A 22,559-nucleotide genomic window follows, 5' to 3' on the forward strand; every position below is an offset into this window, starting at 1 on the left:
AATTATTCAGGAATTCTTTAAATGTTTTCAATAAAGAGGGGTTGGTTGATTGTAACAATAACTGAATTGCAAAGGAACACACACTTGCACACAAGTGTGCAAGAAGACTTTACAAGAAGATGAAGAGAATTTAGCTAATGGAAAAGAACAAAACAAAACTAACTTCTTGACCCCATGTAAGATATGGTGTTAGAAAATAAGACCTGGATGTTCTATGCAACTGAAGAATTACTGAACTCTAATTGAATTTATTTTTTAAAAAAGAAAAGACCTTAAGAGGGTTGCTCAGATGTATTTTGATTACAGAAATATCTCAATGGGTACAAGAAAGATTTGTAATATAGTATAGAGATGTGAAGTCGAGAGAGGAGAATCATCAAGCATTATGTCATACATGAGAGTCCTGGAAATGACAGATTATTGAATGGACAGAAGAGTAAGAGGGGTCCAATGTTTTTGGATATGATACAATGAAAAGGGCTGATAGGATATTAACATACTTTCCATCTCTTTGAAACAAGTATTTCAAGAAATACAAGGAATTTAATGCTGAGCTACTATAAAATAGATTGCCTCTTACCTTGCAATCTAGCGTGCAGCATTCCCCAGAACCACATTGTTTACCAGTTTTTATTACACACGATCTAGGGTCACAGCAGGCTTTATGCGTACAAGTCTGTAAAATAGACAAATTCAAATGGTCTCTTCTCACATCAATTATGATAATTTGTCTTTTAAGAAACTTGCCAATTCCAACTAAATTGCCAAATTTATTTATACAGAGTAGTTTTTAATATTCCTTATTTTAAACATATGTAGGATGTGCAGTAAGTAATGTATCCTCTTTTGTTCCTGATACTAGAAATTTCTTTTTTCTTTCATCTTCCTCTTTCCTCTTTTCTTTTCATTTCCTCTTTCATCAGCACAGCAAGAGACCTATCAAATATTATTGTCAAAAGCACTGATTATTGTCAAAGCACTGGCTTTTATTTTCATTCTCTGATTTTCTATCTCATTGATTTCTACTTTTATCATTATTTCCTTCTATTTATATTAGGTTTAACTTAGACTAGTATTTTAGTTACCCGAAGCATTCTAATTGATTTTTTACCTTTCTTCTTCTCTAATATAATCTTTTATTTCTATAGATTTTCCTTGTAATGTTTTAAATGAATCTCATAGATTTTGACATTATGTTTAAATGTACATAATGTTAAATATATATCCTAAAATTGCTTTTGTAATTTTTTCTTTGAGCCAAGGGCCATTTAGAAGTTACAGTTTAATTTCCAAATATTGGGGGCTTCTTAAAATATTTTATTAAACTTGATTTCTAATTTAATTCTCAACATAAAATAAATATGTTGAGATTTATTTCATGCCTCAAAATATATTCTATCCTAATAAATATTCCAATTTCTTTTTATAGGAATTATATATTTAAGTTGTTAAATATAGTAACCAATAAATATCATTACATTAAGGTGGTTTGTAGTACTGTTCAGGTCTTCTATATCCTTGCTTTTTTTTTTTTCTAGTTGTTCTATCAGTTCATGAGAGATGCGAAATAAATCTCCAAATATTATAGTAGATTTTTAAGTTTCTCCCATTAGTTCTGCCAGTGATTGCTTCATGAAATTTGAAGATTTAATGTGTGTATATATGTAAATATGTTTTTATGAATTTATATATTTATTATTGTTATATCTTATGTATTTATCCTTTTATCATTTTGAAGCATTACTATGTCTCTACAATATATATTAATATAGTCACTATAGCTCTTTTATATTTGCTGTTTGCTTGTTATATCCTTTTCTGTTCTATTACTTTCTACAATACAGAGTATTTGGGGTTAAAAAGAATCTCTTACTGATAGCATGTGATTGTCACTTGATTTTTATCTAGTCTGACAACCTTTGCCTTTTGATTAGAGTGCCTGTCCTATTTATATTTAACGTAATTATTAATACACCTGTATTTCAATTTGTTATTTTGCCATTTGTCTCTATCTCATCTTGTGTTTGTTCCTCAATTTTTCCCTTCTTGTCTTATTTTATGCTGATGAAATATGTTTTGTATCTAGCCAATAAATCCTCTATTGGCTTTTTAGCTGTATGTCTGTATAATTTTTCAATATTTGCCCTAGGATTTACAGTTTCTTTGAAATACTATAATCTACTTAAAATTACTACCGATTTTCTTCAAGTAAATTATAGAAACCTTGTAACAGCTTATTTCAATGTACCCTTTCATATTTAATGCTGTTATATTATTATATAGCTATAGATATGTAGACACAGGTATATACACATAAGTGTGTATATGTGCTCATGTATTAGTGTTTATATGTATATATACATATATTAATCCATTAACACATACATATCCATACATATATGGGTGTATATGTGCATAATAAATACAAATGTAAATACATATTTATATGCACATATATGTATGGTGTATATATCAATGCATAGTGAATAATTATATGTATTTACATATTGTGCGTGTATATAATGTAGTTAGTAAAATTAACAGCAGAAAAGAAAAAGGACACATATAATTATTTATATTTACTCACATATTTACCAATTCCCTTGCTCATCCTCTTATAAATCAGACTGATCATCCATTGTGTTGGCCCTTCAGCCTAAAACATTTTAAAGTCTTAGAATTTTCTGTACTGTAAGTTTATTGTGACATACTGTCTCAGCTTTTGCTTAACTGAGAATAATTTTATTTGCTTCCACTTTAAAGGATAACTTCTTTGAATATAGATACCTTTTTCCTTGATCTTTTTTCTTTCAGTATGTTTGTCATTTAAAAGTCTACTGACCTCCATGACTTTTAGGAAGTTAGCTATATTTTGTATCATTGTATCCTGTACCTAATATGTCATTTTTTTAGGCTGAAATTAAGTTTTCGTGTTGGGACTCTGGGGGTTTTATTGATCTGTGTATAGAAGTGGGGTTTTTTCGTGCCTATATACTTATAGTTTAACGAGCATCTTGGATTCATAAGTAAATGTTTTCCTTCAAATTTGGAAAATAATCAGCACTACTCCTACAAATTTTTTTCTGTCACCTATTTTCTCTTTCCTTTATCTTGAAATCCAATTACACTTACATTGGGCTTAATATTTCCTCTCAGGTGTCTAAGGTTTTGTTGTTTTTCTTCAACTCTTTTGCCCTCTGTTCCATAGATTATATGTTTTTATTGTTCTATTGATCAACTTCATTGATTATTCTGCTTTTGGTCAAGTTCATTAATTCTTCGGCTTTTTGTTTTATTTCAGTTATTGTACTTTTCATTTCTAGACTTTAAATTTATATGGGTTTTTTTTATAGTGAACTTCTACTGTTGATATACTTCAGCTGCTCATTCACAAGGATAATTTTTTTCCTTAAATTATTTGAGCATAATTTCCTTTAATGCTCCTAATATATTAAAAAATAACTACTGTGAAGTCTTTATCTGATAAATACAATATCTTTGACTTCTCAGAGTCAGTTTCCTTTAACTGCATATTTTTCCTAAATCTGGTTCACATTTTCCCAATTCTTTGAATGTCTAGTAATTTTTGGTTAATAGTTAGATTATAGGTACAACAATATAATGCCTGTATTCAGCTGTATCCTTCTAGATGCTTTTTGTTTGTTTATTTTTTGCCCAGTAGGCAGTTAAGTAACCTGGGTACAAACTATAAACTTTACCTCTCCAACAACTATCTCTGCTCAACTGATATGGCTTCCAACTGCTGAATTTTTAGCCTGATTCTCTGGTGAATGTGACATTCAGCCAAGGATTTAGGCAGAGAGAACACTTAGGTTTCAGAGTACAAATTATCTGTAATTTCCTTGTTTCTTAAGATTTATGTTTAATTTCCAGTTGCAGTCCCAGTCAAACTCACAGGGCTTACCTGGGGCACCTATATCTTTAAGAGTCTCATCATATTTTTTTGTCCTATAGGGTAATTCTGGGCCATGCATATTTTAGCAGTAAGCCAAATATGTGTAAAATTGATCATCAGATTTTAGGTTGTACCACTTTCACAGTTTCTCTCACTTTCAGGGTTTTCCCCTGTATTTCCAGTGATTTTCATCCCTGAAATCTGTTCTCCTCTCACACTGAGTCGTAGAGCCACAATTTTCTATAGCTACATTTTTATATTTTCTACAGGTGATAGATTTTTTTAAAAACATACTTTCAACTGGCATCATCTGTCAATAGAAAGCTTTCTGCTTTATATAGCAAACAATGCATTTTGCAATTCCACTGGTAACAGTCTATTTCTTTAGATATTCCTGTCTTTGTTATTGTTTGTATTAAGGGTATATCTCAAATCCTTAGACACCCTTCGTGATAACTAATTATGAATTTGGAGTTGACACATACACTAAATATCAGAAGGCAATCTATGAAGGTAAACATTATCTAAAAGGCTTTTGGTACCACTTCAAAAAAAAGGCAAAAATCAGAAACTTGAAGGCTTCCATCTTCCCCAAAGTCGATCTTTTTCAATTTGTTTTTCTAAGAAACAAGGTCTTCATCTTTTTTACCTTATACACATATATACACATACTTTTTACCTATATACAGATACATATAGGAATTTTTTTAATTTAAAAATTTTCTACTAACCTGTATAGTGCCACAATCACATTGTTCACCTTCTTCCAATATCCCATTACCACATACTCTCTTCTGTCTTTGTTTATAAACTGGTATTTCAGGAAGGATGTTCTGAAGACATTCAAAGCCAGAATGTGAAGCTAAGTATTTGAAGTCATCCAAATTACAGGTGCTAAACTCCTTTACACCCCCAGACTGCCTAAAATATTTTTAAAAAATGGATATGACAAAAATTATTGCTGTATATCTGCATTTCCACTAATGTATGGTATTCTGAAAAGAGATTTAAAAAGCATTGTGGGGAAAAAAAGCACATTTTTAAAAATATTCACTGCATTGCAAAACATACTATTGTTGTATCACACATTTTAAGTTTCACCAAGAAAATTATTGTAATGAAAAAAAATACAAAATCTTTTTATTGTCATCCATCCTGTTTTTAAAAAGTCACAGTATTTTTTTATCTATCTTGTGACCATTATTAAATCTGTAAATATAAGCACTGTGTTCATTTTATTTACTTTCCCAATGCCAAACAACTGAATTTTAAATTTTAAGCCTCAGTATTTAACATTTTTAAAATTTTAATATGATTTTAATATAACAAAATTCTTGTAATGATAATATAAACATGTTTGTATTAATTTTAATAGTATTTTTAGAGCTTTTGCTCAACATAATTGAACATTTCAAATAAAAACCTGTTGACATTGAAGAAATACAATCCTAAGAGATTACAAATAATTATATGCCAACAAATTAGGCAACCAAATGCCCCCCTTAATACCCATCACGCAATTGCCCCATCCTTCTGCCCACCTCCAGCAACCCTGTTTGTTCCCTATTGATGAGTCTCATATTGTTTGTGTCTCTCTTTTTTATCTTATTTTTCCTTCCCTTCCCCTATGTTCATCTGTTTTGTTTCTTAGATTCCACATCTTAGTGAAGTCATATATTTATCTTTTTCTGACTGACTTATTTTGCATAACCTAATACACCCTATGATGACAAGTGATATGGAGCATTTTTTCATGTGCCAATCAATGGCTATGTGTAGGTCTTCTTTGGAGAAATGTCTGCTCATGTCTTCTGCCCATTTCATGACTGGATTGTTTGTTTTCTGGGTGTTGAGTTTGACAAGTCCTTTATAGATCTTGGATATTAGCCCTTTATTTGATATGTCATTTGCAAATATCTTCTCCCATTCGGTGGGTTGCCTTTCAGTGTTGACTGTTTCCTTTGCTATGTAGGAGCTTTTTTATCCTGATGAAGTCCTGAGAGTTCATTTTTGCTTTTCTTTCCCTTGCTTCTGGAGATGTGTCTATCAAGAAGTTGCTGCAGCTGAGGTCAAAGAGGTTGTTGTTGCCTGTGTTCTCCTCAAGGATTTTGGTGGTTTTCGGTCTCCCATTTATGTCTTTCATTCACTTTGCTTTGTGTGTGGTGTAAGAAAGTGATCCAGTTTTATTCTTCTGCAGGTGGCTGTCTGATTTCCCCAACATCATTTGTTGAAGAGACTTTCTTTTCCCCCCACTGGATATTCTTTCCTGTTTTGTCGAAGACTAGTTGACTATAGAGAGAACTGAGGATCCGTTTTTGGATTCTCTAGTCTCTTCCATTAATCTATGTGTCTGCTTTTGTGCCACTACCATACTGTCTTGATGATCACAGCTTTGTAAAACAGCTTGAAGTCTGGAATTCTGATGCCTTCAGTTGTGCTTTTCTTTTGAAACATTACTTTGGATGTTTGGGGTCTTTTCTGGTTGCATACAAATTTTAGGATTCTTTGTTCTGGCTCTCTGAAAAATGCTAGTGTTATTTTGGTAGGGATTGCAATGAATGTGTATGTTGGATACCATAGACATTTTAACAATATTTGTTCTTCCAATCCATGAACATGGAATGTTTTTCCATTTTTTGTGTCTTCTTCAATTTCTTTATACATTCTACAGGGTATAGATCCTTTACCTCTTTGGTTAAGTTTATTCCTAGGTATCGTATGGTTTTTGGTGCAATTGCAAATGGGATTGATTCTTTGATTTCCCTTTCTGCTGCTTCAGAAGTGTATAGAAATGCAACAGATTTCTGTGCATTGACTTTATATCCTGTGACTTTACCGAATTTTCCTGTATCAGTTCTAGCAATTTTGAGGTGGAGTCTTTTGGATTTTGCAAGTTCCTTGTGATATGTCATGGAATTGACCTCTTTTTGTTGATTTTGAGGGGAGTTCTCTGTTCTTTTTAGACTTGAATGCCCATTTCCATCCCCAGATTAGGGAAGTTCTCAGCTATAATTTGTTCTAATAAACCTTCTGCCCCTTTTCCCTGCTTTTCTTTTTGGACTCCTATGATATGGATATCATTTCACTTTATGGAATTGCTGAGTTCCCTAAGTCTATCTTGGTGATCTAACAGTTTTCTCTCCCTCTTCTTTTAAGCTTCATTATTTTCCATAATTTTATCTTCTTATATCATTAATCCACTTTTCTGATTTCTCCATCCTTGTGTTTGTGGCTTCCACTTGGGACTGCATCTTGGTTATAGTATTTTTAATTTTGGCCTGGCTAGATTTTAGTTCTGTTATCTCCACAGTAAGGAATTCTCTAGTGTCTTCTATGTCTTTTTCAAGCCCAACTAGTATCCTTATAACAATCGCTTTAAATTCTACTTCAGACATCTTACTTATATATATATTGGTTAAATCCCTGGCCATGTGTTCTACCTCGTGTTCTTTATTTTGGGGTGAATTCTTCCATCTCATCTTTTTGTCCAGAAAGGAAAAAAAAAAGAAAGAGAAAGAAGATCAAACAACAACAACAAAGTAAAACAAAGAAAATGGGGCAGCGGGGGTGGGGGGACAAGAAAAACAAAAAACAAGGTGTGTTTTGGTCTGCTTGTTAAAAGAATCTAGGTCCCAAGATAAAAAAAGAAATGAAGTAAGATGGAAGTAAGCAAAAAAAAACAAACTATATATATATGTGTACATATATATATAAAAATAAAACTTTTAAAATTTAATAAATTTTAAATTTATTAATAAATAAATTTTATAATAAATAAAATATTTAAAAAGGAATCAGAAAACATAAAATAAATGAAAAAATAAGAATAAAAGTAAAAAGGAAGCTACATCCTACTTCCCCTAGAGCTAATGCTTGCAGTACTCTGTGTCCAATAATCTTAGTGTGAGCTAGTTGTTTGTGCTGGTATTCTGGGGAAGGGCACTGCTGTGCTGATTCTCAGGCTGACTTGTTTTGCTGGGAATGCATTTCCAGGGCACAGGGGGCGGCAGAGCTAAGTGTAGGTGGCCATGGCCTTCACTAGGTGGTACTGGTTTGTTTCCTGAAGCCTTTCAACACTGATGGTGGGGATGAAAATTGCTGTGACCAGCTTTCTAGCCTCCAAGCTGGAAGTGTGTACCTCCTACTCTTCAGTGAGCCCTCACAGAAGAGCAATCAGTCACATCTGTGTCCCCGGTTTCCATCTGAACCCTATGTCACCCCGCCTGTGTCCAAGCCTTTCTATCTCAGGCATGCAACTGAGTTTCAAAACTCCAAATTTCAGGAACTCTTGTGGCATGGACCTGCACTGTTCCTCCTGGGGAGGATGTCACCATGCATGCCAGTCAGTCCCAGGAAAGTAGTCACACGACCATTTAGCAGTTCAAAGTTTATAGCAGAAAGCTGGCAACAAGACTCACTGCTCTCATCCCAGGAAAACTGTTGCAGGACCATGCCACAGTTCATAGTTTATAGTAAAAGCCAGCACTAAGATCTGCTCCTCTCCTCTGGCTTCCTGGTTCCCATGCCTGGGAACAGTGCATCAACTTGGCACCACCCATTCTTCCTGCATTCCAGGGTATCCTCAGGGCACCCTGTCACTCTTGGGATTCTATCCTTCTTTGCCATCTAAGGAGCTTTAAGCCAGGCACATTCCAGACAGTAGCAAACTTCCAAAGGTTCAGATTTTGTGCTCTGCAGCTTCTAATACCTTGCCATAGCAGCTATAAGCAGGTTCCCTCCCTACCACCAGATCCACAGCTTTATCTACCCCAAATGAACTTACCACCTCTTACCTCCCAAAATGTGGCCATTTTTCTACTTAAGACTTGGCAGATTTTGTTCTTTCAGAATCAGATTGATTTCTTGGGTGTTAATAATGATTTTATAACTATCTGGCTGTGTTTGAGGAACAGGACAATCTCAGGGTGCCCCTACTCCTCCCACCCCCTCCCTACCTCCCCCTTGCCCCTCCCCCTGGAGAGAGAATCTTAAGCAGGCTCCACACCAGGGTCAAGCTCACAATCCTGAGATCATGACTTGAGCCAAAATCAAGAGTCAGGTGCTTAATCAACTGAGCCCTTAATTTCTAAATTCTTGACATTATAGAACTAAATTGAATTTTATTAATACTCCACTCTTACATTTCTTATCAACAAACAAATAAAAATCATGAGCCAAAAACTCAAAACTAAAAACAGGGAAAATCTTATAAAACTAAATATGGATTCCAAAATTAACAGCTGAATAGAGAATGTGATTCTAAATTCTTGGCAGATGCCAAAATTCTGTAGAAACTAAACACAAATTGTTTAAAGCCTGGAAGCCCTGGCCAGAAATTACACAGTTAGAACATGGGAAAACAGCAGAAAGGCGTTGTAAGTGTACTTATACTGTTCTAGCTGCACTTCATGTCCTTCTCAGAGGAAATCCCAGTATTGATTAGGTTTGGGACAGATAAACACTGACAGGGAAACCTAGTAATAGTAACCTGCCTACCAGAAAAGCTTTCCATTGGACTAGCAATACAGCAAATGAACTAGCAATGAACGATCTGAAAATGAAATAAAGAAAACAATTCTATTCATAATAGTAAAAAAAAAATAAAAAGGAATAAAATATTTGAAGATAAATTTAACAAAAACAAGTACAAGACATGTAAACTGTAAAAAACAATATATTACTGAAAAAAATTAAAGAAGACCCAAATTAATAAAGACATATATCATACTCAAGGATTAAAAGACTCAACATTATTAAGATGGCAGTTCTCCCATTATTGGCCTATGCAATTAAACAACACAATACTTACCAAAATCTTAGCAAGAGTTTTCATAAAAATTAGAAAGCTGATAATAAAATACACATGAAAGTACAAAAGATTAATTAAGTGGGGGAAAGGATGATCTTTTCAAACAATGACATTGGAATAACCAGAAACCTACCTACCAAAAATAAAAAGGAACTTAAACACATATACATAATTTATTCAAAATGTATCATAAAAATTAATATAAGAGCTATAAAACCATGATGCAAAAAATTGATAAATTATACTTCATAAAAAATTTTTTCTCAAAAAAGGCACAATAAGAAAGAAATATTTGAAAATCAGGTATCTGGTAAAGAACTCCGAGCCAGAATATAAACAATCCTTACAACTCAATAAAAGTGTGAAAATTTCTACTTTGTTTTTCTTTAAATTGACAAGATTTTTGAATAGTATCTTCAAAGAAGATATACAAAGCTATTAAGCATGATAATATGTTCAACATCATTCAACATCATTAACTTAGAGAGAAATGCAGGTTAAAACCACTACGAGGTAATGCTACACACCAACTAAAATAATTTAAATTGAACATACTAAGCACACCAAGTCTTTATGTGGAACAACCAGGACTGGCCACATAATTTGTGGGAACCCAAGCAAAGTGGAAATATAGGGTCCCCTACTTATAAAGCAGGGAAAATATATTATTAATGTCACTAAAATAAAGTGTTTTCCTTTCCTCAGTAGTCTCTCTCAATGGGTCATGGTGTTATTTATTTACAATTTAACGTCTTTCTAAATAAAACAATTTTCTTAATTGTTAATATGAATTGTACTGTTCATCCTTTATTGTACAAAGCCAGTTTTAAATGGAATTATCAAAGCATTTAGCTTTATGCGGCATTACTGAATTTACACAATTCATATGCTTTTTCCCTAGAGGTTGCTTTCAATCTGGCCAAGGGAGAAAAATACAAGCCAGACTCCAGAATTTAGGAAGGAGGAAGAGTTTCATCAGGCATGGAGAGGCCTGCAAGAGTGTCAGTCCTATTTTGGCATGTGTTCCATTGTACTTGAAAAGAATGTATTCTATAGTGTTGGGTATAGTGTTCTATAATTGTCAATGTAGTTTGGTTAATAAGAAGTATAAAAATTCCTAACCAAAACAAACAAAAAATTTTAAAGGAATATGTGCAATAAAGAAAATTATCTTACACTGCTTTACGTGACATTGTGCAAACATCTCCTGAACAATAGCAAATGTCAGGATCATCATAACTCAATCCCAGATTAAAGCCAAGCAACTGCACGATACTGACAGTGTATGACTCCAAGGATAAACCCTCTGGATACTAAATATAAGGAAAAAGAAAAGAGTTAGCTAAGAATCCTATACTATTCTATAATAAAATTACTATAATAAAAAGTGTATGCTATGCTAAATAATAAAAAATAGTACATAAACTCATTTTTAAAATCAATGCATTCAAAATGCCTACGTAGATACAACTGTAGTAGAGTTATATAAGCATATGGACCATAGACATTAAATATGGATGAGTGAACAAATAGTTTAATTTCAAAATACTAATACTTAATGACAATACTAGCTACCTAGCTAATCTAACAGAGTCTCAAACACCATACTGTATTGATTCTTTGAGTCATTTTAAATAAAATGACTTTAATCTTTTCTTTTAACAATCAATTGTATATTCTCTTTGTAGTAGGCAGCCTCTGACATGAATCCCAATGATCCACCTCCTGGCATTCACGTCCTTGTGTATTCCTACCCTGTGTGTATAGGTTGGACTTACTGACTTTCTTCTAATTAACTAAATGTAGCAGAACAGATGGCTCATCATTTCCAGGATAGATTATAAAAAGACTGACTTCCTGGTTTCCTGTGTGATGTGGTAGAAGAAAAAAAAAAAAAAGACTGACTTGGATTCTAAGTCTCACTCAGTCTCTCCAGGTGAAGCCAGCTGTGACATCATGAAGTAGGCTTGTAGGGAGGCCCACATGCATGAGTTTGAAACAGATTTTATGAGATCTGCTATAGCAAAATGACTAACTTTGGAAGCAAATCCTTTCTATGTTGAACCCTGAGATAATTACAGCACTCCTTGACACCTTGACCTCATGCACCTAGACTCTTGGCCCACATAACTGAATTGTTTTCATCTGCTAAGTTTGGTGTAATAGGTTACACAGCAATAGAAAATTAATAACCCTCATGAAGTATCATTGTTCTCCTTTGGGTCATTTCCAATTTCTACACAAAGATGTTTATAGAAGCTTCATTCATAATTCCCAAAACTCACAAGTAACCACGATGTCCCTCAATAGGTGAGCAGATAAATAAGTTGTGATATATTTCAGACAATGGCATATTATGCAGCATTAAAAAGAAATGAGCTATCAAGTCATGAAAAGAAATGGAGGAAGTCTAAGTGCATATTACCAAGTGAAAAAAGCAAGGCTACATACTGAATGATTCCAACTACATGGGAGTCCATAAAAAAACTATGGAGACAATAAAAAGGTCCATTTTTGCAGGCAGGGAGAGGAGAAATTAATAGGCAGAACATAGAGTATTTTTAGGGCAATGAAAATATTTTGCATAATAATACTATGATAATGGAGAACTATCATCTTTTGTCCAAACTCATAAACAATGCCAAGATTGAGTCCTAATGTGAACTATGGACTTTGGGTGATTTTGATGGGTCAATGTAGGTTCATCCTTAGTAAAATATATACCATTCTGGTGAGAGATGTAGATAATGAGGGAGGCTGTGCATGTGTGTGGGCAAGTGGTATATGGGTAGTCTGTGTTACCTTTCACTCAGTTATGTGGTGAACCTAAAACTGTTCTTAAAAAATAGTCTTTAAAAAGGTGATGGGTTCCTTATGACCCAGGCTACAGCACTGTGAACAAGTGGCAAATAAAGAACTATTCAGAGAAGGCATCCTTGATCCATAATATGTCTTGCCTTCATGTATATAAAGACTCATTATAGGGGATCCCTGGGTGGAGCAGCGGTTTAGCGCCTGCCTTTGGCCCAGGGCACGATCCTGGAGACCAGGGATGGAATCTCACGTCAGGCTCCCTGCATGGAGCCTGCTTCTCCCTCTGCCTGTGTCTCTGCCTCTCTCTCTCTCTCTCTCTCTCTCTGTGTGTGTGTGTGTGTGTGTCTATCATGAATAAATAAATAAAATCTTTTAAAAAAATTAATTCCCTTAAAATTTTTTTTAAAAATAAAGACTCATTATATACAAGGTACTTTAGTTATGCACTGGCCTACAAGGATTCCTTATACTTCCACTTGTGTTTCTCCCTTTTACTCTCATAATAAAATGCTTTCTTTGCTGTTTAGCACAACTTATGCCGTATTCTGTAATTTCATTATCCCTGAAATTTGGTAATATGAATCAAATTGTATTAATGGGTTAATTGCATTCGTTACAGAAATGACTTTGATTTTCTGTATTGTGATGTTTAGATATCTGGGGCCTTGCCAATGCTAGACTCCTCCCAGGGTTATCCAATTAAGATAGTAAAACAACTTACCTGCAAGTGTGCCTTTCATATGGAAACCAATCAATCTACAGCCCATATACCCTACCACCTCTTTTATGAGGCTCACATACTCAGGCCACTCTCCACCTGCCAAAATCAGGTAGTAGAGCCAGATACCAGAAAACCAGACACAGTCTCTATGCAAGAAAGCCTGCCGAAATTATTCAAACTAGCCAAACCTACGCCTGCTTACTTTGCCTTACCCATTCCTCCCTTAAAGAACCAACAAAGGCTCTTGTCCACATTTCCTCCATGCTCCCTTTGCTGCCTGAACAACCCTAATGCTTCCTTCTATGGCCCTTGCAAGGCATGCCTTCTGTTTCTAGGGAACTATATGTTAAGCTTCTTCCTGCATTACCATGTCTGCATGTCTTCCAATACCTGATGAAAATAAACTAGATTAGTTCCACTTTTGTCCAGTTAGTTAATTCAAACTAGACTACAACCAAATTAGTTGCAAATATATACTGTAAACTCTATGACAGCTGCCTAAGGAGTTTTTTTTTTTAATATAATTGATATGCTAAGAGAGGAGAGGAAATAGAATCCCATGAGATGTACAATTAAAACCACAGAAAGCAAAAAATGAGACAGGAAGATTTTAAGATTTTTTTATATTTATTTATGTTAGACATAGAGACAGAGAGAGGCAGAGACACAGGCAGAGGGATAAGCAGACTCCATGCCCAGAGCCCGATGTGGGACTCGATCCCGGGACTCCAGGCCCGCGCCCTGGGCCAAAGGCAGGCACCAAACCGTTGAGCCACCCAGGGATCCCCGAAACAGGAAGATTTTAAAAAGAAATAAGAAACCAGGACAGTGAATAAAAAAATAGATAAAATTCAACATCCATTTATGATTAAGATATCTCAACAAAGTGGGTATAGAGGGAATATACCTTAACATAATAAGGGCCATATATGACAAGCTCACAGTTATCATACTCAAAGGTGGAAAACTGAGAGCTTTTCCTCTCAGATAACACACAGGATAACACACAAGGATCCCATTCCTGCTACTTTTATTTAACATAGTATTAGAAATATGCAAATAATGGAACTGGACTCCTATTTCACACCATTTACAAAAAGGAACTCAAAATGAACTAAATACTTACATGTAAGAAATGAAATTATAAAACTATTAGAAGAAAACATAGTGAAAAAAATCTTGACATTGGTCTTGGCAATAATTTTATGGATATGACACCAAAACCACAAACAACAAGTTTCATTACTATAAAAGTTTCTGCATGGAAAAGAACCAATCAATAAAACAAAAAGGCAACTTAGAGATTAGGAAAAATAGGTTTTCAAAATACAGATCTGATAAAGGGTTAATATCCAAAATATATTAGAAACTCATACAACTCACAATCAAAGCCAAATAAGAATCCCTGTATTAGGAACTCATACAACTGATAAAGAAATGGTCAAAGAAATGGTGCCTGGGTGGCTTAGTCAGTTGGGCATCCAATTCTTGATTTCAGCTCAGTCATGATCTCAGGATCATGAGATTGAGCTCCATATTGGGCTCTATACTCAGCATGGAGTCTGCTTCTCCCTCTCCTGCTCCTCCTCACCACTCTCTCTCTTAAAAAAATAAATAAAATCTTTTTTTAAAAAATAAATGGTCAAAGGACCTGAATAGACATTTCTCCAAAGAGAATATTCAAATAGACAACAGGTATATGGAAAGATACATGCTCAGCATCACTAATCATCAGGGAATTACAGGTATCATTTCACATCTATTAGAATGACTATTATCAAAAAGACAAGAGATAATAAATGCTGGTGAAGAAAATGGAACCCTTGTACACTGTTGATAAGAATGTAAATTGGTACCAACAATATGGAAAAGTGTGGCGATTCCTGAAAAAAACTAAAAATAGAGCTGTCATATGAATCATCAGTTCCACTTCTGGGTATATATACCTGGAAAAAAGAAAACCTCTGTCTCAAGGAGGTATTTGTACCCTATGTTCATTACATCTATATTTACAACAGCCAAGACATGATAACAACCTAAGTGTCCACTGATAGATGAATGGAAAAGGAATATAGTGACATAGTAATAATACAATTGTATTATATATTTGTATTGTATATTTGAAAGTTGCTAAGAAAGTAGATCTTAAAGGTTCTTATCGCACACACACACACACATACACACACATAGCAACTGTGTGAGATGATAGATGTGTTCACTAACCTAATTATGAAAATATTTCACAACATACACATATATCAAATCATTATGCTGTACGTCTTAAACAATATTATGTCAATTATATCTCATTAAAGGTAGAAAAATGGACCTTATGTATAAATTCAGCAAGGTTAAAAAAATTCAGCAAGGTTATATATACAAATATGTATAAAAATAGACTATATATATATATATATATATATATATATACCCTAGCAGTGAAAAATTAGAAGATGAATTTAAACAATCAATATCAGTTATAACAGCATCAGGATATATAAAATAGCTATGAATAAATTTAGCAGAAGATATATAAAATCTCAGAGAATTTTTATTTTAGAGAATTTTTATTTTACTTTTATTTTTTAAGATTTTATTTATTTATCCATGAGAGACACAGAGAAAGAGGCAGAGACACAGGCAGAGGGAGAGGCAGGCTCCATGCAAGGAGCCCAATGTGGGACTCGAACCCAGGAATCCAGGATCATGCCCTGTGCCAAAGGCAGGCAAGCGCTCAACCGCTGAGCCACCCAGGCATCCCTCTACAGAGAATTTTTAAAAGACATCAATAAATGGAGAGATAAATCATGTTAGTGGACACTGGAAGATCCAATGTTGTTAAAATAAATTTCCCCTAATTTATTTATAAATTATACACCATTCCAATCAAAATCTAAGTAAGCCTCTGCATCTGTGTATCTGTGTGTCTGCATGTAACTAGAAAAGCTGATTTGAAAACCTTTATGAGAATACAAAGCTGTATATAGACAACTGACAAAGAACAAAGTTGGAGGACTTTATCTTGATTTCAAGACATTTAATAAGGCCACCATATTCAAGGAAGTAATTATTTAATTATTTTGTCACTTTAAAAAAGCCTCTTAAAATATTATGATTGGTAGCTATCTTTCTGAAATCTAATCTTCAAACTCTTTGTTGCTAGTATTAACATAAATAACATTTTTACATTTATATTTTAATTTTATAATGATATTTTTACAGTATTCTTGCTAAACTGATATTTTCATCTTTTTTATTTACAAATTTCTATTTTAAAAATGTCAATCAAAATTAGTCTTAAGAATGGCATCAGGAAAATACACATACTAACCTCTTTTTTTTTTTTACTAACCTCTTATATTCAATAATTCTTATCACCTGCTTTATTTGCTTTACACACACACACGTGCACAATCTAAAAATTAGTCCTCAGCAATGAAACATTGTTTTTAAGAATGAACAACAGTGATGAAGACTTGGACAATTTCTGATGGTCTTTCCTCAAGCTTTGGCTAAAGGAAGACCAAAAGCAATCACTGAGAATAAAAACAAATCCCTATAAAATGTCTGTTTTCTTAGCCATGGTAACAAACCCAGACTGGTTTTGGATTTATCTAATCAATCAATATGTAATTTATAGGAAAGATAACAAGTAGATATCAGACTGATTATAAGTATCTAATCTGTCAATAACAATTCACTTCATTGTACATGCTACCAAAATACAACCAACTGTACTGCTGGCTCAGTACAAAGTGTAGACTTCTTTTTTTGAAGTATTCTGTTAGTTCCTTTCCCTACTTTTTATACAAGTTGTTGCAAAAGGAATATAAATCTATAGTAGGAGCTTATTCTCACTTTTACCAGAAAACAGTAATTATGAATATTTGATGGCTGTTTCTTCCTCCAACAGTCTGCTCATCCCAAACACCCCAAAGAATTGAAAGCATTAATAAAATAGTCACCTTAAAATAGAAAAAATAACAATCAAATACTAAAAAAATCACATGAATTTACACCAATTATTAATGTTGGGAGAAAAGCTAGTATGTTTAATAACATTAAAATTACATTGATTATGTAATAAATATTGATGCAAGTATGCCAATGTTCAAAAAATTTATTTAGGTCAAATATGTTTTTTTTAAATATGGCATTATAATCAGTTCAATTTATAAATGTTCTTTTTTTCTTAAGATTTATTTATTATTTTAGGAGACTAAGGGGCAGAGGGAGAAGGAGAGAGAGAATCTCAAGCAGACTTCCCACTGAGCACAGAGCCAATGCAGGGCTCAATCCCACAACCCTGAGATCATGATATAAGCCAAAAATCAAGAGTTGGATGCTTAATGGACTGAGCCATCCAGGAACCCCTAAATTTTCTATTTCTAAAAGCAATTATATACAGTTTAATATTTAAGCTCCAAATTAGTAATATAAAAACTATTAACAGATTAATAAACTAAGCAATAGATATATTCATTCCTTAAAATATTTAGGAAATTTTGAAACATGAAAATAATGAGGAACTGGAAAATAATTACATACCAGAGCAACTCCTACAGCAAAATTTTTATTACATATTTTTCCAGGAAATGTGGCTCCTATAAAACTAGGATATTTCTGGAAGCTAAAAAATAATAATTTTCCTCAGAATTGCATATGAGTGGTATTATTAATGACAATCATTTTCATAGCAACAAATATTACCAAACAATTACTATGGCCTAAGCTACTCTGAATTAAACTATTTAAGTACATTTTTCTCAAACCATCAATGTTAAGAGCAATTTAATATTTTGTAAATTTTAAATTTAATAAACATCTGGAAGTATAATAAGGATAAGGCCTAATAATTTATGCAAAAGGTTATTGCACTAATGTTTATAGTTTTTATGCTATTTCCCTGTACATTTATAGCTCTAAAAATAAAATTTTCTGTGATTTTCTTATTTACTAATTCACTAAAGATTAATATATTTTTCTGCACATAAGATTCTAGAGCATGTAACAATTCCATATATTCATGTTATTAAAAAGTCAGATAAAGAAAAAGGTCAGATGAGAGACAAGATTGTGAGACAGCAGCAAGTAGTATAACTTTATAAACCAGAGGAAAACAAAGAAATTATATCACTCATAATTAATCTCTCTTAGATATTTCAGTACTTTTATGTAATTTTACTTATATCAGATAATTTTATGTCAGCTTATAAAAGTATTTTTTAAGTATTGCCTCACATCAGTTCCTTGAGGACAAAGACTCTTAACTTATATGCTTTTCCCATCCCATGATGCATATCAAATTTAGAGCAACATAACATTTAAATGCTTATTTTTTATAATTAACATATGAGATCACTTCAAGTTATTCCTTTAATGCTATACAAATATGGAATGCTGTACTCACGCAAACAAATATGTAACCTGATGAGGTCGGGAGATATGCTTGTATTTCCATTCTAAAAATCTAGATAATATATTATTAGGATCTCCTATAGTAGAAATTTTGTTTTTATTTGACCAGATTTCTATGGAAGATATTACAACAGTCAGTTTTAACTGGGAAAACATCTAAAAAAAATAATAATAATAAATTTTAACATTTTAAACTTTCAGAAAAATGCATATAAAATAATTCAGTATTTTGATTTTGGGAATTTCAATAGCACAGCAAAACACTATACATATCAATTCATATTACTTTTACTTTTACAAAACAAAAAAACAAAATAGTTTTTTAAAACTTACAGTGTTAACAAAGCCAATTATCTGAATAACCTTCTGTGTTACAGCCTTTATATCAGAGCCCATGTAATCAAACTGAAAAAGATAAACTATTTTTAAAAATTAGTGGATGCCATCAAGAATATATTACACATCTTTTACATGCACAATGTGCTACATTTTAAAGTAGCCATAGGGCTACATTCCAGTTGAAATCCAGGAAATCAATAATGATGTATAAACAATGATTTCCAAAAATTAATAAGTAAATAAACTCAATTTATAACTTAATGTATATAAGAAGTAAATAAAAATATTTAATAACATGATTTTAATGTTTAGTGCACTCAACTTGTGGCATTACTTATTGCTTATAAAAATTTAATCATTAATTTTTTAATGTGGTATCTTAAAGTGCACTTATTTCTAAAATAACAACATATAATCACAAACCAAAACATATAAGCACAAAGAGGTGGAAAATCCTAAATGAGAGGTTCACTCTTAATGTGACTCTGGATACTGCGTTTGGTATATCCTTTCATATCACCATGTAACTCATGTTCTAAATTCTTATTCCAATAAGCTCTTTCTATGTCTAATTGCTTTAGAATGCCAAGACAGGACAGCCCTGGTGGCGTAGTGGTTTAGTGCTGCCTGCAGCCCAGGGTATGGTCCTGGCGACCCGGGGTCCAATCCGACGTCAGGCTCCCTGCATGGAGCCTGCTTCTCCCTCTGCCTGTACCTCTCTCTCTCTCTCTCTCTCTCTCTCTGTGTGTGTGTGTCTCTCATGAATAAATAAATAAATAAATCTTTAAAAAAAAAAAAAAAGAATGCCAAGACAATGTGAAATAACAATGGTGATGTCAGGTATGTGAGCTTTGCTCTGGATTTTTTATTGGAAAACTTCAAATATTTCATCATTTAATGTTCAGTTTAAGATGAGTATTCTAGATTGTGTTGAGAAAAAACTAAATCTTTTTATTTCCTAAATGTTTACAAAAAACAAGAGTTGAATTTTTATCAATAGCCATTTTGATGGTGATTGACAATGGCTTTTATCTTTTGACCTATTGATACATTTCATGAATAGATTACTTACACTATACCATCTTATTCCTTGATCAAAGCATTACATTCTATTAATTTGCTATCAAAATTAATATTTTATTTAGAAATTTATAGCTTTAATATGGACCTGTTTCTCATGTGTTTGTATATGTGCACACACTTTGTCATAATTGATTGAGCAAATGAATGTTGCTTAGTAAATATGAGAGCACCACTTAAAACTAAGTTGCATTTTTTCCTATGCCCTAAAATTGTATTAGTACATGAATTATGTCTTGCCAAAACACTTAAAAACTTTCCTTTAAAGCTATACCTAACACAGGCAACTGAAAAAAATTCTTTTTTCCCCAGCTTTTTATGATATAGTTAATATATAATATTGTGTAGGTTTAAGGTGTAAAACATGATTTGACTTAAATTCTTATCTCCCTTGGAGAATTCATTAAATTTGTACTTGTTAATTTTAATCTTCTCCAAAGTCATAGTTATATCATCTTAATCTTTACTAACATCATAATAAGTATTTGTCCTTTTTGCTTAATTATACTTTCTACCATTTATTTTTCAACAAGCTCTTAAATTTATTTATTTTAATGTTTCTGTTTATCAACTTATGTTTTATTAACTATTGTCTATTCTCCTCACATTCCTCATTTTACGGTTTTAGATACTATCCTCTGTGGTAGGCATTCTAGCTATTTACCAATATTCAGCTCTCTTCTAGTTCAGGAGCCCTTCCTTTCTCAATATAGGCATGGCCAGTTTATTCACTTTGGACAATGAAGTGAGGGCAAAGTGATAAATGACACTTCTGAGACAAAGTATTTCTCTACTATGGCTCACGTCTGTCTGGTCTGCTCTTCTATTGGCTTGGAAATTGGGAGAGAAAACCTATCAGTAAAGAAATACCAAAAATCTTAAGCATTTGGAAGGCTGAGCCAACACATGGAATACAGTTGTCTAGAGAGTCACCTAGATCCATGGCTGACATCACATCAACAAAAATTAAACTGCATTTAGCTATTACTATTTTGCTTTTTTTTCTTTTTTGATGTCTGAATAATATTCCATGGTATATATATATACCACATCTTCTTTACCCATTCATCACTTGATGACATTTGGGCTCGCTCTATAGTTTGGCCATCGTTGATAATGCTATTATAAACATTGGGTTGCATACATCCCTTCAAATCTGCATTTTAGAGTTAGAATGTATGTATGCTAAGTGAAATAAGTCAGAGAAAGACAAATACCAAATGATCTCACTCATATGTGGAATTTAGGAAAGAAAACAGATGAACATATGGGAAGGGGGAAAAAAAAGGAAAGAGGGAAACAATCCATAAAGGATTCTTAATGATAGAGGACAAGGGGCACCTGGGTGGCCTAGCTAGTTAAGTATCTGCCTTTGGCTCAGGTCATGATTCCAGGGTACTGGGATTGAGCCCTGCATCGGGCTTCCTGCTCAGCAGAGAGCCTGCTTCTCCCTCTCCCTCTGCCTCTCTCCCTGAGAATTCTCTCTCTCTCTCTCTCTCTCTTTCCCTCCCTTTTCCTTTTCCTCTCTTTCTCTCCACTCCGTCTCAAGAAAAAGAAAAAAGAAAAAACTGATAGAGAATAAACTGAGGGTTGATGGAGGGGGAGGATGGAGGATGGGTTAAATGAATGATGGATATTAAAGAGGGCACTTGTGATGAGTAGTGCATGTTACATGTAAATGATGAATTACTGAATTCTACTCTAGAAACCAATATTGTACTCTATGTTAACAACCAAAATTTAAATTTAAAAACATGCAAAGAAAAAGAAAAGGACCACATTAATTACCAAAATCAGGAATGAAAAGGGAGACATTATAGTAATCCAGTAGTATGCTATAGCAGGCTTATACTGGTTCACTACAGCTGATTTTTAAATTTTCAACCCAATTTTTAAACAGCTATTACTAAATTATATACATTTTCAACCAAGTTAAATTAAAAATAAAGGTAATAAATACATTTTAAAAAAAGATTTTTTATCATAGTACAACCTAGCCTGCTATAATTAATCCTTATGCTCCAAATTTTTAAAATATTGTATAAAATTCATTAATTTCTAAATAACTTATAATTATAATTTTGTGTTTCCACTCTGAAAAAGTTACTCATGATAGTATTTAAAATTTTTTCACTGTATTATTTTTCGTTATCTCCTTTAATTCTTGTTTTAGTATATTATGATAGAGTTTTGGCATATTGGTTTTTACTTTTACAAAATTATTGGTGTTTTCCTTGTGACCTAGAAATGACTACTGATGTATGTATTTCCTACAGACATCTTTAGGAATTTGAATATATGTGACACCTATTCAGAAGGTACAAAGGTAAATAAGTGTTTAGTGAAGCTGGCTAATAAATAATTTGATCTCTGTTAACATGTTTTTTCCATATCTTAAAGGCTAAGAAAAATGCCTTAATGTACTCCACTATAGTTTTGGGTTTTGATATATTTCCAGAGGT

General features: G+C 32.9%; 1 protein-coding gene across 1 annotated transcript in view; it reads right to left on the reverse strand.

Annotated features, from left to right (window-relative positions):
* The window catches only part of LOC112916315 (disintegrin and metalloproteinase domain-containing protein 5-like), a 135,207-nt gene that overhangs the window by 83,247 nt on the left and 29,401 nt on the right, over positions 1 to 22,559 (reverse strand). Inside the window, exons 10-15 of the mRNA XM_072762691.1 lie at positions 19,012 to 19,083; positions 18,671 to 18,834; positions 17,809 to 17,890; positions 10,902 to 11,038; positions 4,648 to 4,837; positions 581 to 676 (exon numbers count right to left, since the gene is read on the reverse strand). Coding sequence (XP_072618792.1) covers positions 581 to 676; positions 4,648 to 4,837; positions 10,902 to 11,038; positions 17,809 to 17,890; positions 18,671 to 18,834; positions 19,012 to 19,083 — 741 coding nt within the window. The remainder of the gene's footprint in view (positions 1 to 580; positions 677 to 4,647; positions 4,838 to 10,901; positions 11,039 to 17,808; positions 17,891 to 18,670; positions 18,835 to 19,011; positions 19,084 to 22,559) is intronic.

The sequence above is a fragment of the Vulpes vulpes genome, chromosome 7 (assembly GCF_048418805.1).
Source record: "Vulpes vulpes isolate BD-2025 chromosome 7, VulVul3, whole genome shotgun sequence".
Classification (NCBI taxonomy): Eukaryota; Metazoa; Chordata; class Mammalia; order Carnivora; family Canidae; genus Vulpes; species Vulpes vulpes.